Here is a 17,802-nt window from a genome sequence, read left to right as displayed (position 1 = left end):
ACGGTGTCCAGTGTGCTCCTTCCCAGAGCTGTGGGGAAAAGCAGCAGCCCAACCTCGGAGATTCAGCCATTCCTAGGTGAAACAAAAAAATGATAATTGAGGCTCATTAATAACCAGAATCTATCCCACACTATGGAAATCCTCATAGGCAAATTACCAGGGCTACATTCCGAGTAACTGAGACTACTAGCCACCAGGAAAAAGCTAGAGGATAACTGAACCTTTCCTGGCATTGAAAACCTACCCAGGAAAGTAAGACTTGGCAGTGGTGTTTAACGTGGGCCCACCGAGGCTCATCCAAACCCAACAGAGGGAGCCACAAACAGAAGAACACCACCACAAACAGGGAAATTTGGCAGGCTCCAAAACCCACTGAGATAGCCAAAATGGTGAAATAAAAAAAAACAAATCCCAAAAGACATAACAAGAGAATGTTAGCAAAGATGAGATAAATGAAATGCAGCTAAGCAAATTATCAGAGGAAGAGTCCAGAGCCATGATCTCGAGGAAGCTTAACAGCATGAGTAAAGACATCAGTGCCATGAGTAAAGATATAAAAACATTGAAAACCAATCAAGTGGAAATGAAGAATGGCATAGCAAAAATAAAGAACACATTGGAAAGACTAACCAGCAGAATAGAGGAAGCTGAGGACCAGATCAGTTAATTAGAATACAGGGTAGAAAAAATCAACCAATCAGAAAATCATAAGGAAAAAACAATTAAAAAACAGGAAGACAGCTTAAGAGAACTGTGGGACAACTGGAAAAGTAATAACATTTGCATCTTAGGAGTCCCTGAAGAGGAAGAAAATGGGCAAGGGTTAGAGAATATATTTGAAGAAATAGTGACAGAAAACTTTCCTAACTTGGTGAAGGAAGAAGGCATTCAAGTTCAAGAAGCACACAGAGCACCAAGTAAAAAGAACCCAAACAAGCTTACACGAAGACACATGGTAATTAAAATGACAAATATTAAAGACAAAGATAGAATCCTAAAGGCAGCAAGACATCAGCAACAACAGGTTAACTACAAAGGAAACCCCATAAGGCTCTCAGACGAATTCTCAACAGAAACACCACATGTTTCTGTTGAGAAGGCAGTGGCATGAAGTATTCAAGGTCATGAAAAAAAAGGATCTGAATCCAAGACTACTCTCTCCAGCAAGGATATAATTCAAAATAGAAGGTCAAATAAAGAGGTTTCCAGGCAAAAAAAAGAAAGAAAAAAAAGGCTAAGGGAATATATTAACACCGAACCAGCACTGTAAGATATGCTAAAAGGACTGCTGTAATTAGTAGAAGAAATAGGAAGAAAAATAGAACCACACTAAACAAAAATGGCAATATATAAGTGCATATCAATGATCACCTTATATGTGAATAGGCTGAATGTTCCGATAAAAAGACACAGAGTAGCTGACTGGATAAGAAAGCATGATTGCCCTGGCCGGTTTGGTTCAGTGGTTAGAGCGTCGGCCTACGGTCCTGAGAGACCCGGGTTCAGTTCCCGCTAAGGGCGCGTACCTCGGTTGCAGTTTGTCCCCGGCCCTGGTCGGTTGTGCGGGTGGCAGCCACTCGATGTGTTCCTTTCACATCAATGTTTCTCTCTCTCTCTCTGTTCCTCTCTCTCCCTCCCACTCTACCTGAACAAAAAATGGAAAAATATCCTCGGGTGAGGATAAAACAACAACAACAACAACAACAAAAAAAAGAACAAAAACAAAAAAAAGAAAGCATGATTCATATATATGTTGTTTACAAGAGACCCACTTCACAACAAAAGACTCACATAGGTTGAAAGTTAAGGGATGGAAAAATTTTTTCAAGCAAATGGAAAGGAAAAAGAAGCTGGAGTAGCAGTACTCATATCTGATAAAGTAGATTTCAAAATGAAGGCCATAATTAGAGACAAAAAAAAAGGCCACTACATAATATTAAAAAGATCTATCCAACAGGAAGATATAACCTTGGTAAACATATACCCACCCAATATAGAAGCACCAACATATATTAAAAATCTTTTGGAGGACTTCAAAGGAGAAATCAATAGTAATACAATCATAGCAGGGACTTCAATACCCCGCTGACATCACTGGATAGATCTTCTAGACAAAAAATTAACAAGGAAACACAGACTCTAAATAAAGCGCTAGGTCAAATGGCTTTCATAGATATCTACAAGGAATTACACCCCAAAACTTCTCAATTCACACTTTTCTCAAGTGCATATGGGACATTCTCAAAGATAGACCACATGTAAGGACACGAACTAAGTCTCTACAAGTTCAATAAGATTGAAATCATATCAAGCATCTACTCAGATCACAATGGCATGCAACTAGAAGTCAATCACAAAAAGAACATGCAAAGACATGTGTACACATGGAGGCTAAATAACATGTTATTGATCAATGAATGGGTTGCCATGGAGATCAAGGAAGGAATTAAAAACTTCCTGGAAACCAATGAAAATGAACACACAATAACACAAATCTGTGAGATACAGCAAAAGCAGTTCTGAGAGGGAAGTTCATAGCACTATTGGCCTATGGCTAGAAGCAAGAAAAATTTCTAATAAACTAGCTAACCTCAGAAGTTAAAGAACTAGAAAGCAAACAAAAAGAAAACTCCAGAGCAAGTAAAAGAAATGAAATATTAAAGATCAGAGCAGAAATAAATTACATGGGGTCCAAAAAACAATTCAAAGGATCAATGAAACAAAGAGCTGGTTCTTTGAAAAGATAAACAATATTGATGGACCCTTAGCTAGACTCACCAAGAAACAAAGAGAGCGAACCCAAATATACAAAATCAGAAATGAAAAATAAGAAATGATAACTGCCACCACAGAAATGGAAAGGATTGTTAACACTTATACGGCAACAAATTCAACAACCTAAGCAAAATGGTCAAAGTTCTAGAAACACATAGTCTCCCAAAACTGAACTGGGAAGAGATAGATAACTTGAACGGACCAATAACAACGAAAGAAATTGAAGTTGTAATCAAGTCTCTCCCAGCAAACAAAAGCCAATGTCCGGACGTCTTCATGGGGGAATTTTACTGAACATTCATAGCAGAACTAATACCCTAAAACTATTTCAAAAATTCAAGAAGAAGAAAATCTTCCAAACTCGTTTCATGAGGCCAGCATAACTCTAATTCCAAAACCAGAGAAAGACACTACAAAGAAAGAAAACTACCTGCCAATATCGCTGATGAACATAGACCCCAAAATCCTGAATAAAATACTAGCAAATCAGATCCAGCAATACATCAAAGATAATATTCACCATGACCAAGTGAGATCCATCCCAGGGATGCAAGGTTTAAACCATATTTGCAAATCAATAAATGTGATACCCCACATAAACAAAATAAAAAATAAAAATCATATCATTGTATAAATAGATGCTGCAAAAGCATTCAACAAAATCCAGGACCCATTTCTGATAAAAACTCTCAGCAACCTGGGAATAGAGGGATCATATCACAACATAATAAAGGCCATATATGAAAGACCTACAGCCAACATCTTACTCAATGGGCAAAAATTAAAAGCATTTCCCTTAAGAACGGGAACAAGAAAAAGAGCCTCACTTTTGCCACTCTTATTTAACATAGTACTGGAAGTCTTAGCCACAGCAATCAGACAGAAAGAAAAAAATAAAAGGGATCCAAAATGGAAAAGAGGAAGTGAAGTGTCATTATTCTATAGCACATGATATTATACACAGAAAACACTAAAGACTCCATCTAAAATCTGCTAGACTTAATAAATAAATTTGGCAAAGTAGCAGGATACAATATTAACATCAAGAATCGATGGCATTCTTATACACCAATGATGAACTCACAAAAAGAGAAACTAAAATAAATAATCCCATTTACCATCACGGCAAAAAAATTAAGGTGCCTAGTAATAAATTTAACCAAAGAAATATAGAACCTATTTGCAGAAAACTGTAGGTCATTGAAAAAAGAAATAGAGGAAGATATAAAAAAGTGAAAGTACATACCTTGTTCATGGATTGGAAGAATCAACATCATTAAAATGTCCATACTACCCAAAGCAATCTATAGATTCAATGCAATCTTCATCAAAATACCAATGGCATACTTCACAGAATTAGAACAAATATTTCAGCAGTTCATATGGAACCAAAAAAGATCTCGAATAGCCACAGCAATCTTGAAAGAGAAGAACAGAGTTGGAGGAATCACATTACCAGATTTCAGGTTATACTACAAAGCCACTGTAATCAAAACAGCCTAGTACTGGCACAAGAACAGGCAGATTGACCAATGGAACAGAATAGAGAACCCAGAAATGGACCCAAAACATTATGTTCAATTAATATTTGTCAAAGTCCCCAAGAGCATACAGTGGAGTAAAGACGGCCTCTTTAATAAATGGTGTTAAGAAAATTGGACAGCTACATGCAAAAAAAGAAAAAGAAAAATGAAACTAGACCATCAACACACCGTACACAAGAATAAACTCAAAATGAATAAAAGACTTAAATGTGACTCATGAATCCATAAAATCTTAGAAGAAATTGTATGCAACAAAATTTCAGACATCATACACAACAGAATTTTCACTAATATATCACCTAAGGCAACAGAAACAAAGGAGAAAATGAACACTTGGGACTACATCAATCTCAAAAGCTTCTGCACAGCAAAAGATACAATAATCAAAATGGAAAGGCAACCCACTCTATGGGAGAGCAAAATTTCCCATGATACATCAGATAAGGGGTTAATTTCCAAAATATATAGAGTACTTAAACAGCTCAACAAAAGGAAGACAATGAACCCAATTAAATTAACAGAGGAAATAAATAGACACCTCTCCAAACAAGACAAAATGTCTAAGAGACATATGAAGAAATGATCAACATCACTAATCATCAGAGAGATTCAAATTAAAACAACATTGAGGTATCACCTTACACCTGTCAGAATGGTCGCCATCAACAAATCATCAAACAACAAGTGTTGGCGAGGGTGTGGAGAAAAGGGAACTGTAGTACACACTGCTGGTGGAAATGCAAGACTTGTGCAGCCACTGTGGAAAACAATATGGTGTTACCTCAAAAATTTAAATATTGAACTGCTATTTGACCCAATGATCTCACATTTAGGAACATACCCTAAGAATCCTGAACCAGCAATCAGAAAGAATATATGTACCCCATGTTTGTAGCAGCACTCTCTACAATAGCTAAGATCTGGAAACAGTCCAAATGTCCATCAGTAGACAAATAGATAACAAAGCTGTGGTATATATACGCAATGCAGTACTATGCAGCTGTAAGAAAGAAAGATCTCTTATCCTTTGAGACACCATGAGGGTCCTGGAAAGTATTATTTTAAGCGAAACAAGCCAAACAGAGAAAGACAGGTATCATATGATCTCACTTATTTGTGTAATATAATGAACATAACAGTCTCAGGAATGGGGTAGTCCCAGAGACGTGGAAGTGGGGTACAGACTGACAATCCCCAGAAGAGGGGGTGGTGTGGGAGGGTTAAACCACACAACTTATATGCATGTGTGCATGAACAATGGACATGGACAACAAAGCTGGGGACAGGGCGGGGAAGGAGGGTAGGGGAGGTATCAGTGGGGGAAAAAGGAGAAACATCTGTAACAAAAATAATTAATTATATAATAAATAAACCAATAAAAATAAAAAATTAGTGGTCTCAAAAAAAGTGTATTCCTTAAGAAGAACAAGTAAAAACTAAAATATGAATAATACAATGGCAATAAATATTTATGAACAATTGCTTTAAATACAAATATATTAAGCCGTCCAGTCAAAAGACATATGTTGGCTGAATGTATAAGAAAACAAAACCCACCCTGTCTGGTTTGTCTCAGCGTTTAGAACGTCAGCCTTAGGTCCTTTGTGGCCCAGGTTTGGTTCCCAGTAGGGACAGGTACCTTGGTTGCAGGTTTTCCCTGGCCCTGGTTGGGTTCTGCGGGTGGCAGCTACTCAGTGTGTCCCTTTCTCGTCGATGTTTCTCTCTCTCTCTTCTTCTTTTCCCTCCCACTCTGTCTGAACAACAACAACAACAACAACAACAACAAAAAAAAAAGGAAAAATGTCCTCAGGTGAGGATTAACGAGAAAAAAAAAAAGAAAAAGAAAACAAAACTCTTACATATGCTGTCTACGAGAGACTCGCTTCAGATTGAAAGTAACGGAATAGAAAAGACACACACAGACACACACTGACTGAAAGTAAAAGTATGGAAAAGATATTATATGTAAATGGAAATAAGTAAACAAAAACGTCTGAAGTAGCAATAGTTATACCAGACAAAATATACTTTAAAACAAAGACCATAACAGGGGACTAAGAAGGACCCAGCAATTCCACTTCTGGATATATAGTCAAAGAAACCCAAAACACTAAATTTAAAAGTAATTTGCACCCATATTTTTATTGCAACATTATTTACAATAGCCAAGACATGAAAGCAACCTAAGTGTCCATCAAGAAATGAATGGATAAAGAAGTGGTGCATATGCACAATGGGCTATAAAATTGTTATAAAAGAAGAATGAAATCTTGCCATCTGCAGCAATGTGGATGGACCTCGATGGTATTATGCTAAGTGAAATAAGTCAGACAGAGAAAGAAAAATGCCCCATGATTTCACTTATATGTGGAATCTATGAAACAAAATTAACAAACATGCAGGACAGAAACAGTCTCACAGAAAGAGAACAATTTGATGGTTGCCAGATGGGAGGAAGTTTGGGAGACTGGGTGAAAAAAGTGAAGGGATTAAGAAGTACAAATTGGTAGTTAGAGAATAGTCATGGGGATATAAGGTACAGCATAGGGAATATGGTCAATAAGATTGTAATAACTATATATGGTGTCAGGTGGGTGCTTGATTTATCGGAGTGATCACTTCGTACGTTATATAAAAGTCTAATCACTGTGTTGTACATCTGAAACTAATATAATATTGTACGTCAACTGTAATTGAAAAAAATGTTAAAAAAATAAAATGGTTGAACTATTTCTAAAAAGTAAGGATACAACTAAATATGGCTCTGTCTGTGTATGAGTGTGTGTGTGAGAGAGAGAGAAAGATAAAGAATGGAAAATATATAGAGAAAATGGGAAACAGAAAAACACATAGACACTCATACTATAGATACTCAGTAAACATTATTATTCTGGTTTTCATTGATAAAATTGATAAGATGCCTAGGAGATTGAAAATTTCCTGATGTACCTTGTTGTAGAAGGGACAAAAACATTAACTATACAATGAGAAGAAAGGAGTGAAAGAATTTGGATTACAAGTAAATAAAAGGTGACAGCAGTGAAACAATGTTGTGGTTCTGTGGAGGGAAATGAAAGAAACAATTAAAAGAGGGTAAAGACTCTCCCAATGCATTTCCAAATTGCACCTGAGAAATAGAAGCTCTGAGACAAAAGCAAAGGACTTTTAATAGAGAATAATAAAGGTAAAGGAGGGATTCATACAGTGTATTATTTCCTGACACTCTCAGAATGAACTGTGACAGGCTTCCATGTGGATTTGACAGTTTAGGACCATGTACAGTTCATCACACCACATTTATGTTTTTTTTCCTGTTAGTTCTTTTACTTGAAATTTATATGAATTGGCTTCAGAATCTATATCAAAAGGCATTCTCCCAGGTTTTTCACATAGAACCCATAGAAAAATTACATACATGAATATATTTTATCTACTTTGTATATGTAGGCATTCCTTCAGGCAGTGCATATCTACATTTTCTCATTTTTCTAATGTCCACCTTTGGGTTTCATTCCATCATGGAATATGAGAAAGTATCTGCATTTTTTAGCAATGTAGTGAGTGGCAGTTAAAAGATTAAAAACTGATTTCCAAAATGACAAAGTAAAGTCCTCTTAAGATAGCCTAAGATTAATTAGCTGTGGTGGTAGCAGCAGGGAAACATATATGAACACAGACACATATAGAGAGAATACATAGAAAAATATAGATGGAATATGTATTTATGTATTACTCCTAAAGTTTTGGGGTAAGAGAGTTTCAGAGGATATTGAAAAAAAGGACTAGACGTTGCAAAAGAACTTGTGTGTGCAGATCTATGGCCAACAGGTGGAAACTGTCTCACATGCAGACATACTGTAGTTAACATTTTCTACATATTGGTAAGATCAGTGGGCTCATTCTCAGCTAGATAAGAGTGTAGGTGAAAAAGACAATTTCACTTTGTAACATGGCTGCCAAATGCTGGTAAACTAGAATCCGTTGTTGCCAAAGGATACAGCAATCATGTGGAACTAAATGTCAAAACTTACCTGGGGATGTCTATATCTGTTAGATTTCCTGCCTAAGGTCAGGGCTTATTGGGGAGATTTCCATTATGTCCACTCAGATCAAGGAGATTGCTCTCTCTCTCTCTTGAATAGTAGGTGGCAGGTCTTGCTGGGGAGGCTCTCAGGTAGTATAGGTAGTCCACTAACTGCTTTTTTATCCTAAAGAGTAATTGATTACTTGGCCCCCTTGTGGCTCCACTGACACTTGCCTTTTCCAAAAAGCCTCTTTAAAAAAGTGTTCTTAAGAATATTATACTAAGTAAAATAAGTCAGTCAGAAAAAGCCAAGAACCATATGATTTCACTCATATGTGGAATATAAAACTGAAACTCATAGACACAGACAACAATTTGGTTACAGAGAGAAGGGGGTGGGAGGTGGGGGGTGGATGGGGGGCCAAATGTATGGTGACAGAATGTGAGTTGACTTTGGTGGTGGGCACACAATGCAATATAAAGATCATGCATCACAGAAATGTATACTTGAAATCTATATGATCCTATTAAACAATATCACCCCAATAAATTTAATTTAAAACATGAAAAAAAATTCATTAGATATTTATTGAGCATCTACTCTGTTCCAGGCATTATTCCCGCAACTGGGATGCAAAATTTAACAAAATAGGAAAACCTTTTGCTTTCTTGGCAATTACATTGTTTTGGGAATCCAATATCTTCAATGTGTCTTTCTACTTGCTATTCTGGTGTCTATGGTAGGTGTGTCTCTTAGAGGATGATGGCTGAAGTGCTTCCTTTATTCACCAGAAAGTCTAATGCCCTGACTAAGCTTAGCTCCCCCAGTCCTTGTGCTGTTTGACACGAGTCATGTTCTTCTTTGGGTGGCTTAAATGGTATGTGCACATAACACTCTAAGGTTGTCTGGCGTCCAGGTCTCTATCTTCCACCATGTCCTCTTTCTCCCTTCTCACTGTTTTAATTTAAGCCATCATCACCTTTCACCTGGACTACTTCATTGTCTTTTAACCCACCTCTCTTTCTACCCTTTCCTTATCCTACCCCACTCCATCCAATTCTTACCACAACAACTGGAGTAATAGTTTTAAAATGCAAATTTGATAGTATCACTCCCAGATTTTTTACACAAATCAAATGAAAAGTCAAAAAAGCCTTCACAAAAAGCCCCCAGGCTTTGGCCTTTATCCCCCTCCCAGTCTTATCTCTTAGAACTCACTGCTGGCACCCTGTGGTTCAGCCATTTTGAGCTATTTGCTCTTCTGTAAACATACTGTATTCTCTCACACCTGCATGTCTTTGGCACTATTGGTGCAATTCTAGTCTTAGAATACCTGTTTTACCCTCTCTGTCTAACTAGCTCCAATCCATCTTTTTTATGACTTTGTTGAGGTACAATTCACATAGCAAACAATTCACTCATTTAAAATGTACAATTCAATGTTTTTTGTTTTTTGTTTTTTTTCCAATTAGCCATGGAGTTGTACAACAATAACCACCATTTAATGCCAGAACATCTTTATCCCCCTATACAAACTCTCTACCTTTAGCAGACACTCTCTATTTTCCCCCAGCTCCTACTTCCTCCACCCCTCCTAGCCAGCCCCTGGCAATCATGGATCTACTTTCTGTCTCTATAAATTTGTCTATTCCAGAGTCATTTTCAAGACTTTTCAGGTGTTACCTCCTCTTGTTTGCTTCCCAGTTCCCTGATTTCAAAGTCTCTCCACCAGACTCCAAAAATACCCCTTACATGGCTTTGTCATAGCACTTAGCCTAGTGTATTCTTGCCTGTTTCCCCACAAGAAGGGACTTACTCATCTCTGAAACCTCATTGTATAATACTTGGCCTGGCTTAGAGAAAGTACCTTGTAACTGCTGGATAAATGAATGAATGATTTCCAGGAAGTTCTGACAGGGTGAAAGGTCTCTCAGTGAGTAGGTGAGAGATGAGTGAACACATAGGTAAAACCAGATACTGAGTGCCTAAGTACCCATCTTTCAGCTCACCTGCATTTGGACAAATGCAGCAACCACCATACTGATGTCTATTCCATCTGTATAGTTGGTATGTAGGTTGCAGAACCTAGGGAAACATTCCCATAAGTGGAGCAGAGGAAGTGTATCCTCAGGAAATGTTTATGATACAACAGTTTATGCTTTACCTGTGGGACTAATAGCAGTACTCTCAGGCCATGTTCCTGCTTAATGTGTTCAATTTTTAATTTTCTTTATGTCATCTCTCTTTCTCATTTCCCCCCTCTCCTGCCTTCCCTTCTTTCTTCTTTCTTTCCTCCTCCATCTCTCATCCACAACCCTCATACCATTGAAATATTTGGCTTTATATTTGTAAAGCACATTTCAGAATATCTCTGATGAATAACATAGGTGCTTAGATTAAGAAAAAAAAAATTAGCATGAGATATCTGAACATGAATCCATTTTCAAGGATGTTTAATTGTTCCATTTAAGGCACTACATTTATTTTTACTTGATTAGATATTTGAAAAGCTCATTAGCAAGGGAATATAAAACAAGTGTGAACACAATGGAATATAAAGATTTTAAATATTAAATCATCTCATGTTCAGCATTTTATTGAGTAGAGACAAATTGTGTTGCACTCTGACTTTGACCACAATTGTCTGTTTCTGTCCCTATTTCAAACTTCTTCATTCTTCTCTTCTTTTAATCTCTACCCTGTCTCCCTTTGTCCCCTTTCTTCCACTCCTTATCTCTTTCTCTCACTTTTTAAAATTCTCTCCTCCACCCATTTTGCTGTATGAGCCTTTCTTTGTTTCATTCTGTGTTTCTCCTCCACTTTTTCATTCTTCATGACTAGCCCCTTTTCTCTTTCTTTCCTTCTGTCCTTTTTGCCCAAGATGAGATGGGGAAGAGAGAGTGTGTGTAGAGGGGAGGGGTAAGGTTAACAGGAAGAGAGAGCAGAGAAAGATTGACAATGGGCTGTCCTGAACCTGCCACATCATCTGCTACCAAAAAATGTGCCCTAGTCAAAACCACCCATATTTCCTCTCCCTTAAGGTAAGGCACACAATTTCTTTGTGCCTCACTTTTTTCTCACTTACAAAATTGAAACAAAACAATGTTTTCCCAGACTACCTCACAGTAATGTTGTTAGAGTCAAACTTGGTAATGAATATGAAAAAGGTTTGAAAAGAACCAGACCCTGTAATTGGAAGCACTCAGGGGAAAGGGTGGGAAGATTGCTGCCTTGCACTGCTCAGGGATCTGATTAACATGAGGATTGCACTTCTTGTCTTTCTGAGGAATCTGTTTCTTTTCACCTTTGTCCTACTCATCAAATCACTTGCTTGTATGTATGACTTGTTTGAATGTCCTTAGTGTCTTCGGAGGGGAAGAATAACTTGTTCCTTTCTTTGCTGTTGATTTTTATCCATTCCTTTTCTCTTGCATTGGGCTAGCAAATGGAACCTCCAGCAGCCAGCTCTCTACCCCCAAGTCTAAGCAGTCTCCCATCTCTACACCCACCAGTCCTGGCAGCCTCCGGAAGCACAAGGTATTATGTCTCTTATACCTTACTAAACCCCTTTACACTTGGAATTTTTTGATTGGCTGGGTGAGGGTTTTCTCGTTCATCAACTTCAACAGCACATTAAAGCCAGAATTTCCTTTCATCTGGTCTGTTAGTGTGAAGCCCTGGGAATCCCAGCAGGGGCCAAGCTTCCAGTCACTTTTATTTATTCCTCTGACCCCTGATTTATTTACTCTCAATTACATTTAACCAAAAAGAAGAGGTACATGGGTCTCAAATACACATGCTGAGCTAATGATGTCACTAAATGATGGCTCAGGGGGTGGGTTGAGCACTTTTCTGTCCAATTTAGAGTCATAGCAAAGAGGGCCTTAAAAGCAACTTATTTCCCCCAGGTGCCAGGCAATAGAAGTGACATAAATATAACAATCAAGGAAAGTTAGCACTGAGTTACTTCCTTTAGATATTCTAGATATCAAAATATTAACAGACTCTAGTTTCACTATGTAGTCTTTACCAGGCAGATTCTGATACAGCATAGGAAGAGAAGGCATATATATGTTGCATTGATCCTAGGCACCATGTGCACTTCTAACTTATCTCAAATAAATATATCATTAAAATAATAGAACTTTATAGATTCTCTAGTTCTACTTCTCAAACAGATTCCCACCAAGAAATTTCTTCTGTATAGAAAATCTGGAGTGGTCAATGCCTTGGACCTCATCTCTGAGGCAATGTAAATGTGGTTTCTGCTCTTATTACCACACTCTAGAGCAGTGGTTCTCAACATTCCTAATGCTGCGACCCTTTAATACAATTCCTCATGTTGTGGTGACCCCCAACAATAACATTATTTTTGTTGCTTCTTGATAACTGTAATTTTGATACTGTTATAAATCACCATTGGAAATATGTGTTTTCTGATGGTCTTAGGCGACCCCTGTAAAAGGGTCATTCAATCCCCAAAGGGGTCACGGCCCACAGGTTGAGAGCCGCTGCTCTAGAGAAACTTCCTCTAGGATTCTTTTGTTTTTTGCCTTTCCACAAGACTTGGTGTGACATGGAAAAAGGCAAAGCCACCAATGTGGCCAACTCCATCACAGAATCATAGATGGTCAAAGCCAGAGATCTTGGAAGTAAACTAGTTTGATTTGATTCTTTAAATGATCTTGTGAGGTTAATATTTTAAGATGAGGAAATTGCAACCTATAAAGGTTAAGTTACTTAGTAGGGAAACATAGTTAGGTAGTAGCAGACAGAGGACTGGTACCCAGGTTATTGCCAGCAGTATGCTGGAGCTAGTTTGCACAAGGTCGTGAGAATTGATTATGCATTGCTTTCCAACTCTGTGTTCAGAGACATTGTATTGGTAACTAGAATGCAGCTATGGTGGAAAGATTTACACCATGGCAATCAGCAAAGACTACAAGTCAAGGTTGTTTTGTTCCCACATAAAGTCAGTAGTTAAAGATTGTGAGATGGATTAAAATTGCTTTTGCAGTGATCTTTCAGTTATCCTTTTGAGCAGCAAAGCTTGTTAATGTGGACGTTCCAAGATGGGGAGTAGCCTACTTCCACTGTTCCACTCTCCACACAGAACCACCTATGCTACATTACTTAGTACTGTATATTTGCCCAAAGCATTTCTGTTTTTACTATTTACCTGACTTACTTGGTTAAGTTTATTCATAGGTATCTTAGTTTTTTACTGCATTGGTAAATGGGATTTTTTTTTTAGTTTCTCTTTCTGTGAGTTCAATATTGTTGTATAAGAATGCCATCGATTTCTTGATGTTAACTTTGTATCCTGCTACTTTGCCAAATTCATTTATTAGCTCTAATAGATTTTTGATGGAGTCTTTAGGGATTTTTATGTACAATATTATGTCATCTGCAAATAATGACAGTTTCACTTCCTACTTTTCAATTTGTATCCCTTTTATTTTCCCTTCTTGCTTGATAGCTGTGGCTAAGACTTCCAGTACTATGTAAAATGAGAGTGATGAAAGTGGGCATCCCTGTCATGTTCCTGTTCTTAAGGGAAATGCTTTTAGTTTTTGCCCATTGAGTATGATATTGGCTATAGGTTTTTCATATAACAGTCTATATTAAAATTTTAGCAATTGCCCTAGTAATATTCTTTTTCTGGTCCAGGATCCAATCAGGATGACACATTGCCTTCAGTCATCAGTCATCATGTCTCTTTAGTATTCTTTAACCTAGTAAAGTTCTTCAGTCTTTTTTCTTTTTATCTTTTAGGACAGTATATTGTACAGAAGAGTACAGGTCAGTTATGTGATGGAATGCTTTTTTTAAAAAAATTTAGGTTTGTCTATTGTTTCCTTGTAATTGAATTCAGATTATGCATTTTGGGCACACATTTCATAAAACTGATTATGTGCCTCTCTTGGTGCAACGCGCCAGGAAGCAATAACCTCATGCTTATGCCACCAGTGACAGAAAGTAAACTGTTTTTCATTGATAAGCTAAAAAGTACCCTGTGACCTTGGCTCAGTTTCCCTGGGGCTCAGGTCTCAACTTATTGCTCCTCCTATCACACAGCTACGTGCACCATAGCACCATTAAGGTCCTTGAGCAGTGGGCCTAAGCAGATTTCATCTGAACATCCATCCAAGTGGACCTGAAAGGTGTGAGTCATGGTGGAGACAGGAAGCAGGTGGCTAAGACCATGACTTTCCTCTTGCACAATTGGAAAGAAACTTGAAGTCCCAGCATCCCTTTGGTAACTTTTGATGGCTGTGGCGGGGCCCAAAGCTGTAATCAGCCTCTTGGCTTCCTCTCTTAAGCAGCTCATGGAGAATCCTCTTTAATGCAGCTGTGATGAGGTTAGCCAAAGTCCGCATACTCAAGTGCTACAATATGGACACAAAGTAAATCCTTGTATAGTTAATGAGAACAACATTTTGCATTTCCAGACTGCTTGATCCTTTTGCATAGCCATTTTCTCATCAACCCTTGTGATAACCCCGTGAATAAGATAGGGCAGGTAGCATTTTCATTATATAGATGAGGAAAAGGAAGTGCTGAGGTTAAAGACAGCCCAAGTATGATTAAACAATTTGGAGAAAGTAACATAATAAAGATGTCCTAAAAGCTTAGAAACATAGGGGACATTTTTCATTTATTTTTATATTTTTTTCAGATTAGTGATTGTACTCATGGCTTTACTTTTGGAGGAATTTTGCTTGAAAAGTTGTCTAGAGATTGAAGGAAAGTATATTAGACATAGTGTTTGAAAATATAACTAATATTACTTAAATATACATTTTCTCTGTGTTTCCAAACTTATTTATTTATTTATTTATTTATTTATTTATTTATTTATTTATTTTGTCATCCTGTGTTTGGAGACATAGTTGGATGAATAAAGCAGGGTCCTGACCCTTAAATCACAGACATCACTCTAAGTGGATTTTGGTAGTATAATCAAAAATGAACGAATGGGGTACATATATTCTTTCAGATTGGTGTTTCAGGCTTCTTAGGGTATATCCCTAGAAGTGGGATTACTGGGTCAAGGGGAAGTTCAATTTTTAATTTTTTGAGGTAACACCACATTGTTTTCCATAGTGGCTGCACCAGTCTGCATTCCCACCAGCAGTGTACTAGAGTCCCCTTTTCTCCACACCCTCGCCAACACTTGTTGTATGATGATTTGTTGATGGCGGCCATTCTCACAGGTGGAAGTGGGGTACAGACTGACAATCCCCAGAAGAGGGGGTGTTGGGGGAGAGATAAACCACAGAACTTATATGCATGTATGCATGAACAATGTTCATGGACAACAAAAGTGGGACAGGGTGGGGAAGGAGGGGAAGGGGAGAATCAATTGGGGGTAAAGGAGAAACATCTGTAACAAAAATAAATTAATTAATTAAAAAAAAGTGTGAACAAAAGGGCTACAAAAGCACACAAGAGGGTGGGAGACAAGGACAACTTTACAGACTAGGTGACATTTAAGGTGGCCCTAGAAAAATAGGTAGACTTTTGATGGCTGGTGAAGAGAACATGGAGTTCCAGCTTTAAAAAAAAGTTTCACTCATATGTAGAATTTAATGAACGAACTGAACTACCAAGCAAAATAGAGACAGACGAATAGATGGAGAGCAGGCAGACAGCTCTGGTGGGGGAAGGAAGGATTCAGTAAAAAAGAAACAAAGAGAGAACTCATGGACATGGACAACAGTGGTGATTGTGGGAGGAGGGAGGAGGGTAGAGGTGGAAGAGGGCATAGAAGGGATAAATGGTGATGGAAAAAATAAGATAAAATTTTAAAAATCAGCCAAACAAAGCCACGCCATCAGAAAAATGCAGGACACATTTGGGGAAGAGCACACCCAAACTAGAAGCCAGTATTCTCAGAACTCCTTTCTGAGTTCCCTTGGACTGTAAGCTTCTTGGACCAGATAACAAAATTGTGTTTCTTCTAATGCAGGAGTATCGCCAGCACAGCTGTATTTATTATAAACATTTTGTACTGTAGGGCTCCAAGGGACTAAACAAATTAATTTCAGGTGCAAATTATTTGTCTTGTTAAGCAGTATGTGTATTTCTGTATTTCTACATATCAATCAACAAAAACAAAATGTAGAGATAATTTAATTTCCTGAACATTGTTCTGCCCATACAAGAAAATATATTTTGAATATTAAATAAATTGATGGAGTTTCAGGCTTCTTAGGGTATATTCCTAGAAGTGGGATCACTGGGTCAAATGGAATTTCAATTTTTAATTTTTTGAGCTAACACCATATTGTTTTCCATAGTGGCTGCACCAGTCTGCATTCCCACCAGCAGTGTACTAGAGTCCCCTTTTCTTCACACCCTCGCCAACACTTGTTGTTTGATGATTTGTTGATGGCGGCCATTCTGACAGGTGTGAGGTGATACCTCATTGTTGTTTTAATTAGCATCTCTCTGATGATTAGTGATGATGAGCATTTCTTCATATGTCTCTTAGCCATTTGTATGTCCTATTTGGAGAGGTGTCTATTTAGAAAGAATATATGTACCCCCATGTTTGTAGCAGCACTATTTATAATAGCTAAGATCTGGAAACAGCCCAAGTGTCCATCTGTAGACGAATGGATAAAAAAGCTGTGGTACATATACACAATGGAGTACTACGCAGCTGTAAGAAAGAAAAATCTCTTATCCTTTGAGACTACATGGAGGGACCTGGAAAGTATCATCCTAAGTGAAACAAGCCAAACAGAGAAAGACAAGTATCATATGATCTCACTTATTTGTGGAATATAATGAACATAACAGTCTGAGGAACGGGGTAGTCCCAGAGACATGGAAGTGAGGTACAGACTGACAATCCCCTAAAGAGGGGGGTGGTGGGGGAGAGATAAACCACAGAACTTATATGCATGTATGCATGAACTGTGGACATGGACAACAAACTGGGGACTGGGCAGAGAGGGAGAGGGAGGGGGATCCAGTGGGGGAAAAAGGAGAAACATCTGTAACAAAAATTAAGTAATAAAAAAAAAAGATACAATGAGAAAATGAATAAATATATAAATAAATTGATGGAGGACAGAAGTTCATACTTAGGCCTAGTCATATGGATTCTTTCCATAGCCTGCATCTCACCTTACCCATTTCAAGTCAAAGCAGCTACTTGTGGAATCTCCTCAGGATTCTAATCTGAGGCCTGTCCACCTGTCTTCTGAGATAAGAACCCGGAACAATCTTCTTAGATAATTATTTCCATTAACCAGCCAACTATATTGAAAGGTCTGTTACATGAAAAATTAAGAGTAGGGTGAATGCTGAAGCCCACTGGTTCATAGTTATGCGACTCAAAGTGGTCTCCATAATGAAAAGGCCCTTTTGTACTGAATGAAAAATATCCAGGAGTTCACTAATTGGCATTATCTGTTTCATTTCCCTTGCTTTAGTATAACTAAAGA

The 17,802-nt window shown here is 37.8% G+C and overlaps 1 protein-coding gene across 2 annotated transcripts in view; it reads left to right on the top strand.

Moving 5' to 3' along the window:
- The window catches only part of DCX (doublecortin), a 221,148-nt gene that overhangs the window by 183,198 nt on the left and 20,148 nt on the right, over window positions 1–17,802 (top strand). For both annotated transcript variants that reach the window (XM_036271267.1, XM_036271266.1), the window contains exon 6: window positions 11,787–11,881. In XM_036271267.1, coding sequence (XP_036127160.1) covers window positions 11,787–11,881 — 95 coding nt within the window. The remainder of the gene's footprint in view (window positions 1–11,786; window positions 11,882–17,802) is intronic.

Source organism: Molossus molossus, unplaced genomic scaffold, assembly GCF_014108415.1.
Source record: "Molossus molossus isolate mMolMol1 unplaced genomic scaffold, mMolMol1.p scaffold_m16_p_2, whole genome shotgun sequence".
Lineage (NCBI taxonomy): Eukaryota > Metazoa > Chordata > Mammalia > Chiroptera > Molossidae > Molossus > Molossus molossus.
Note: the sequence above shows the minus strand (reverse complement) of the source record. Positions and strands in the feature narration are given on the sequence as shown.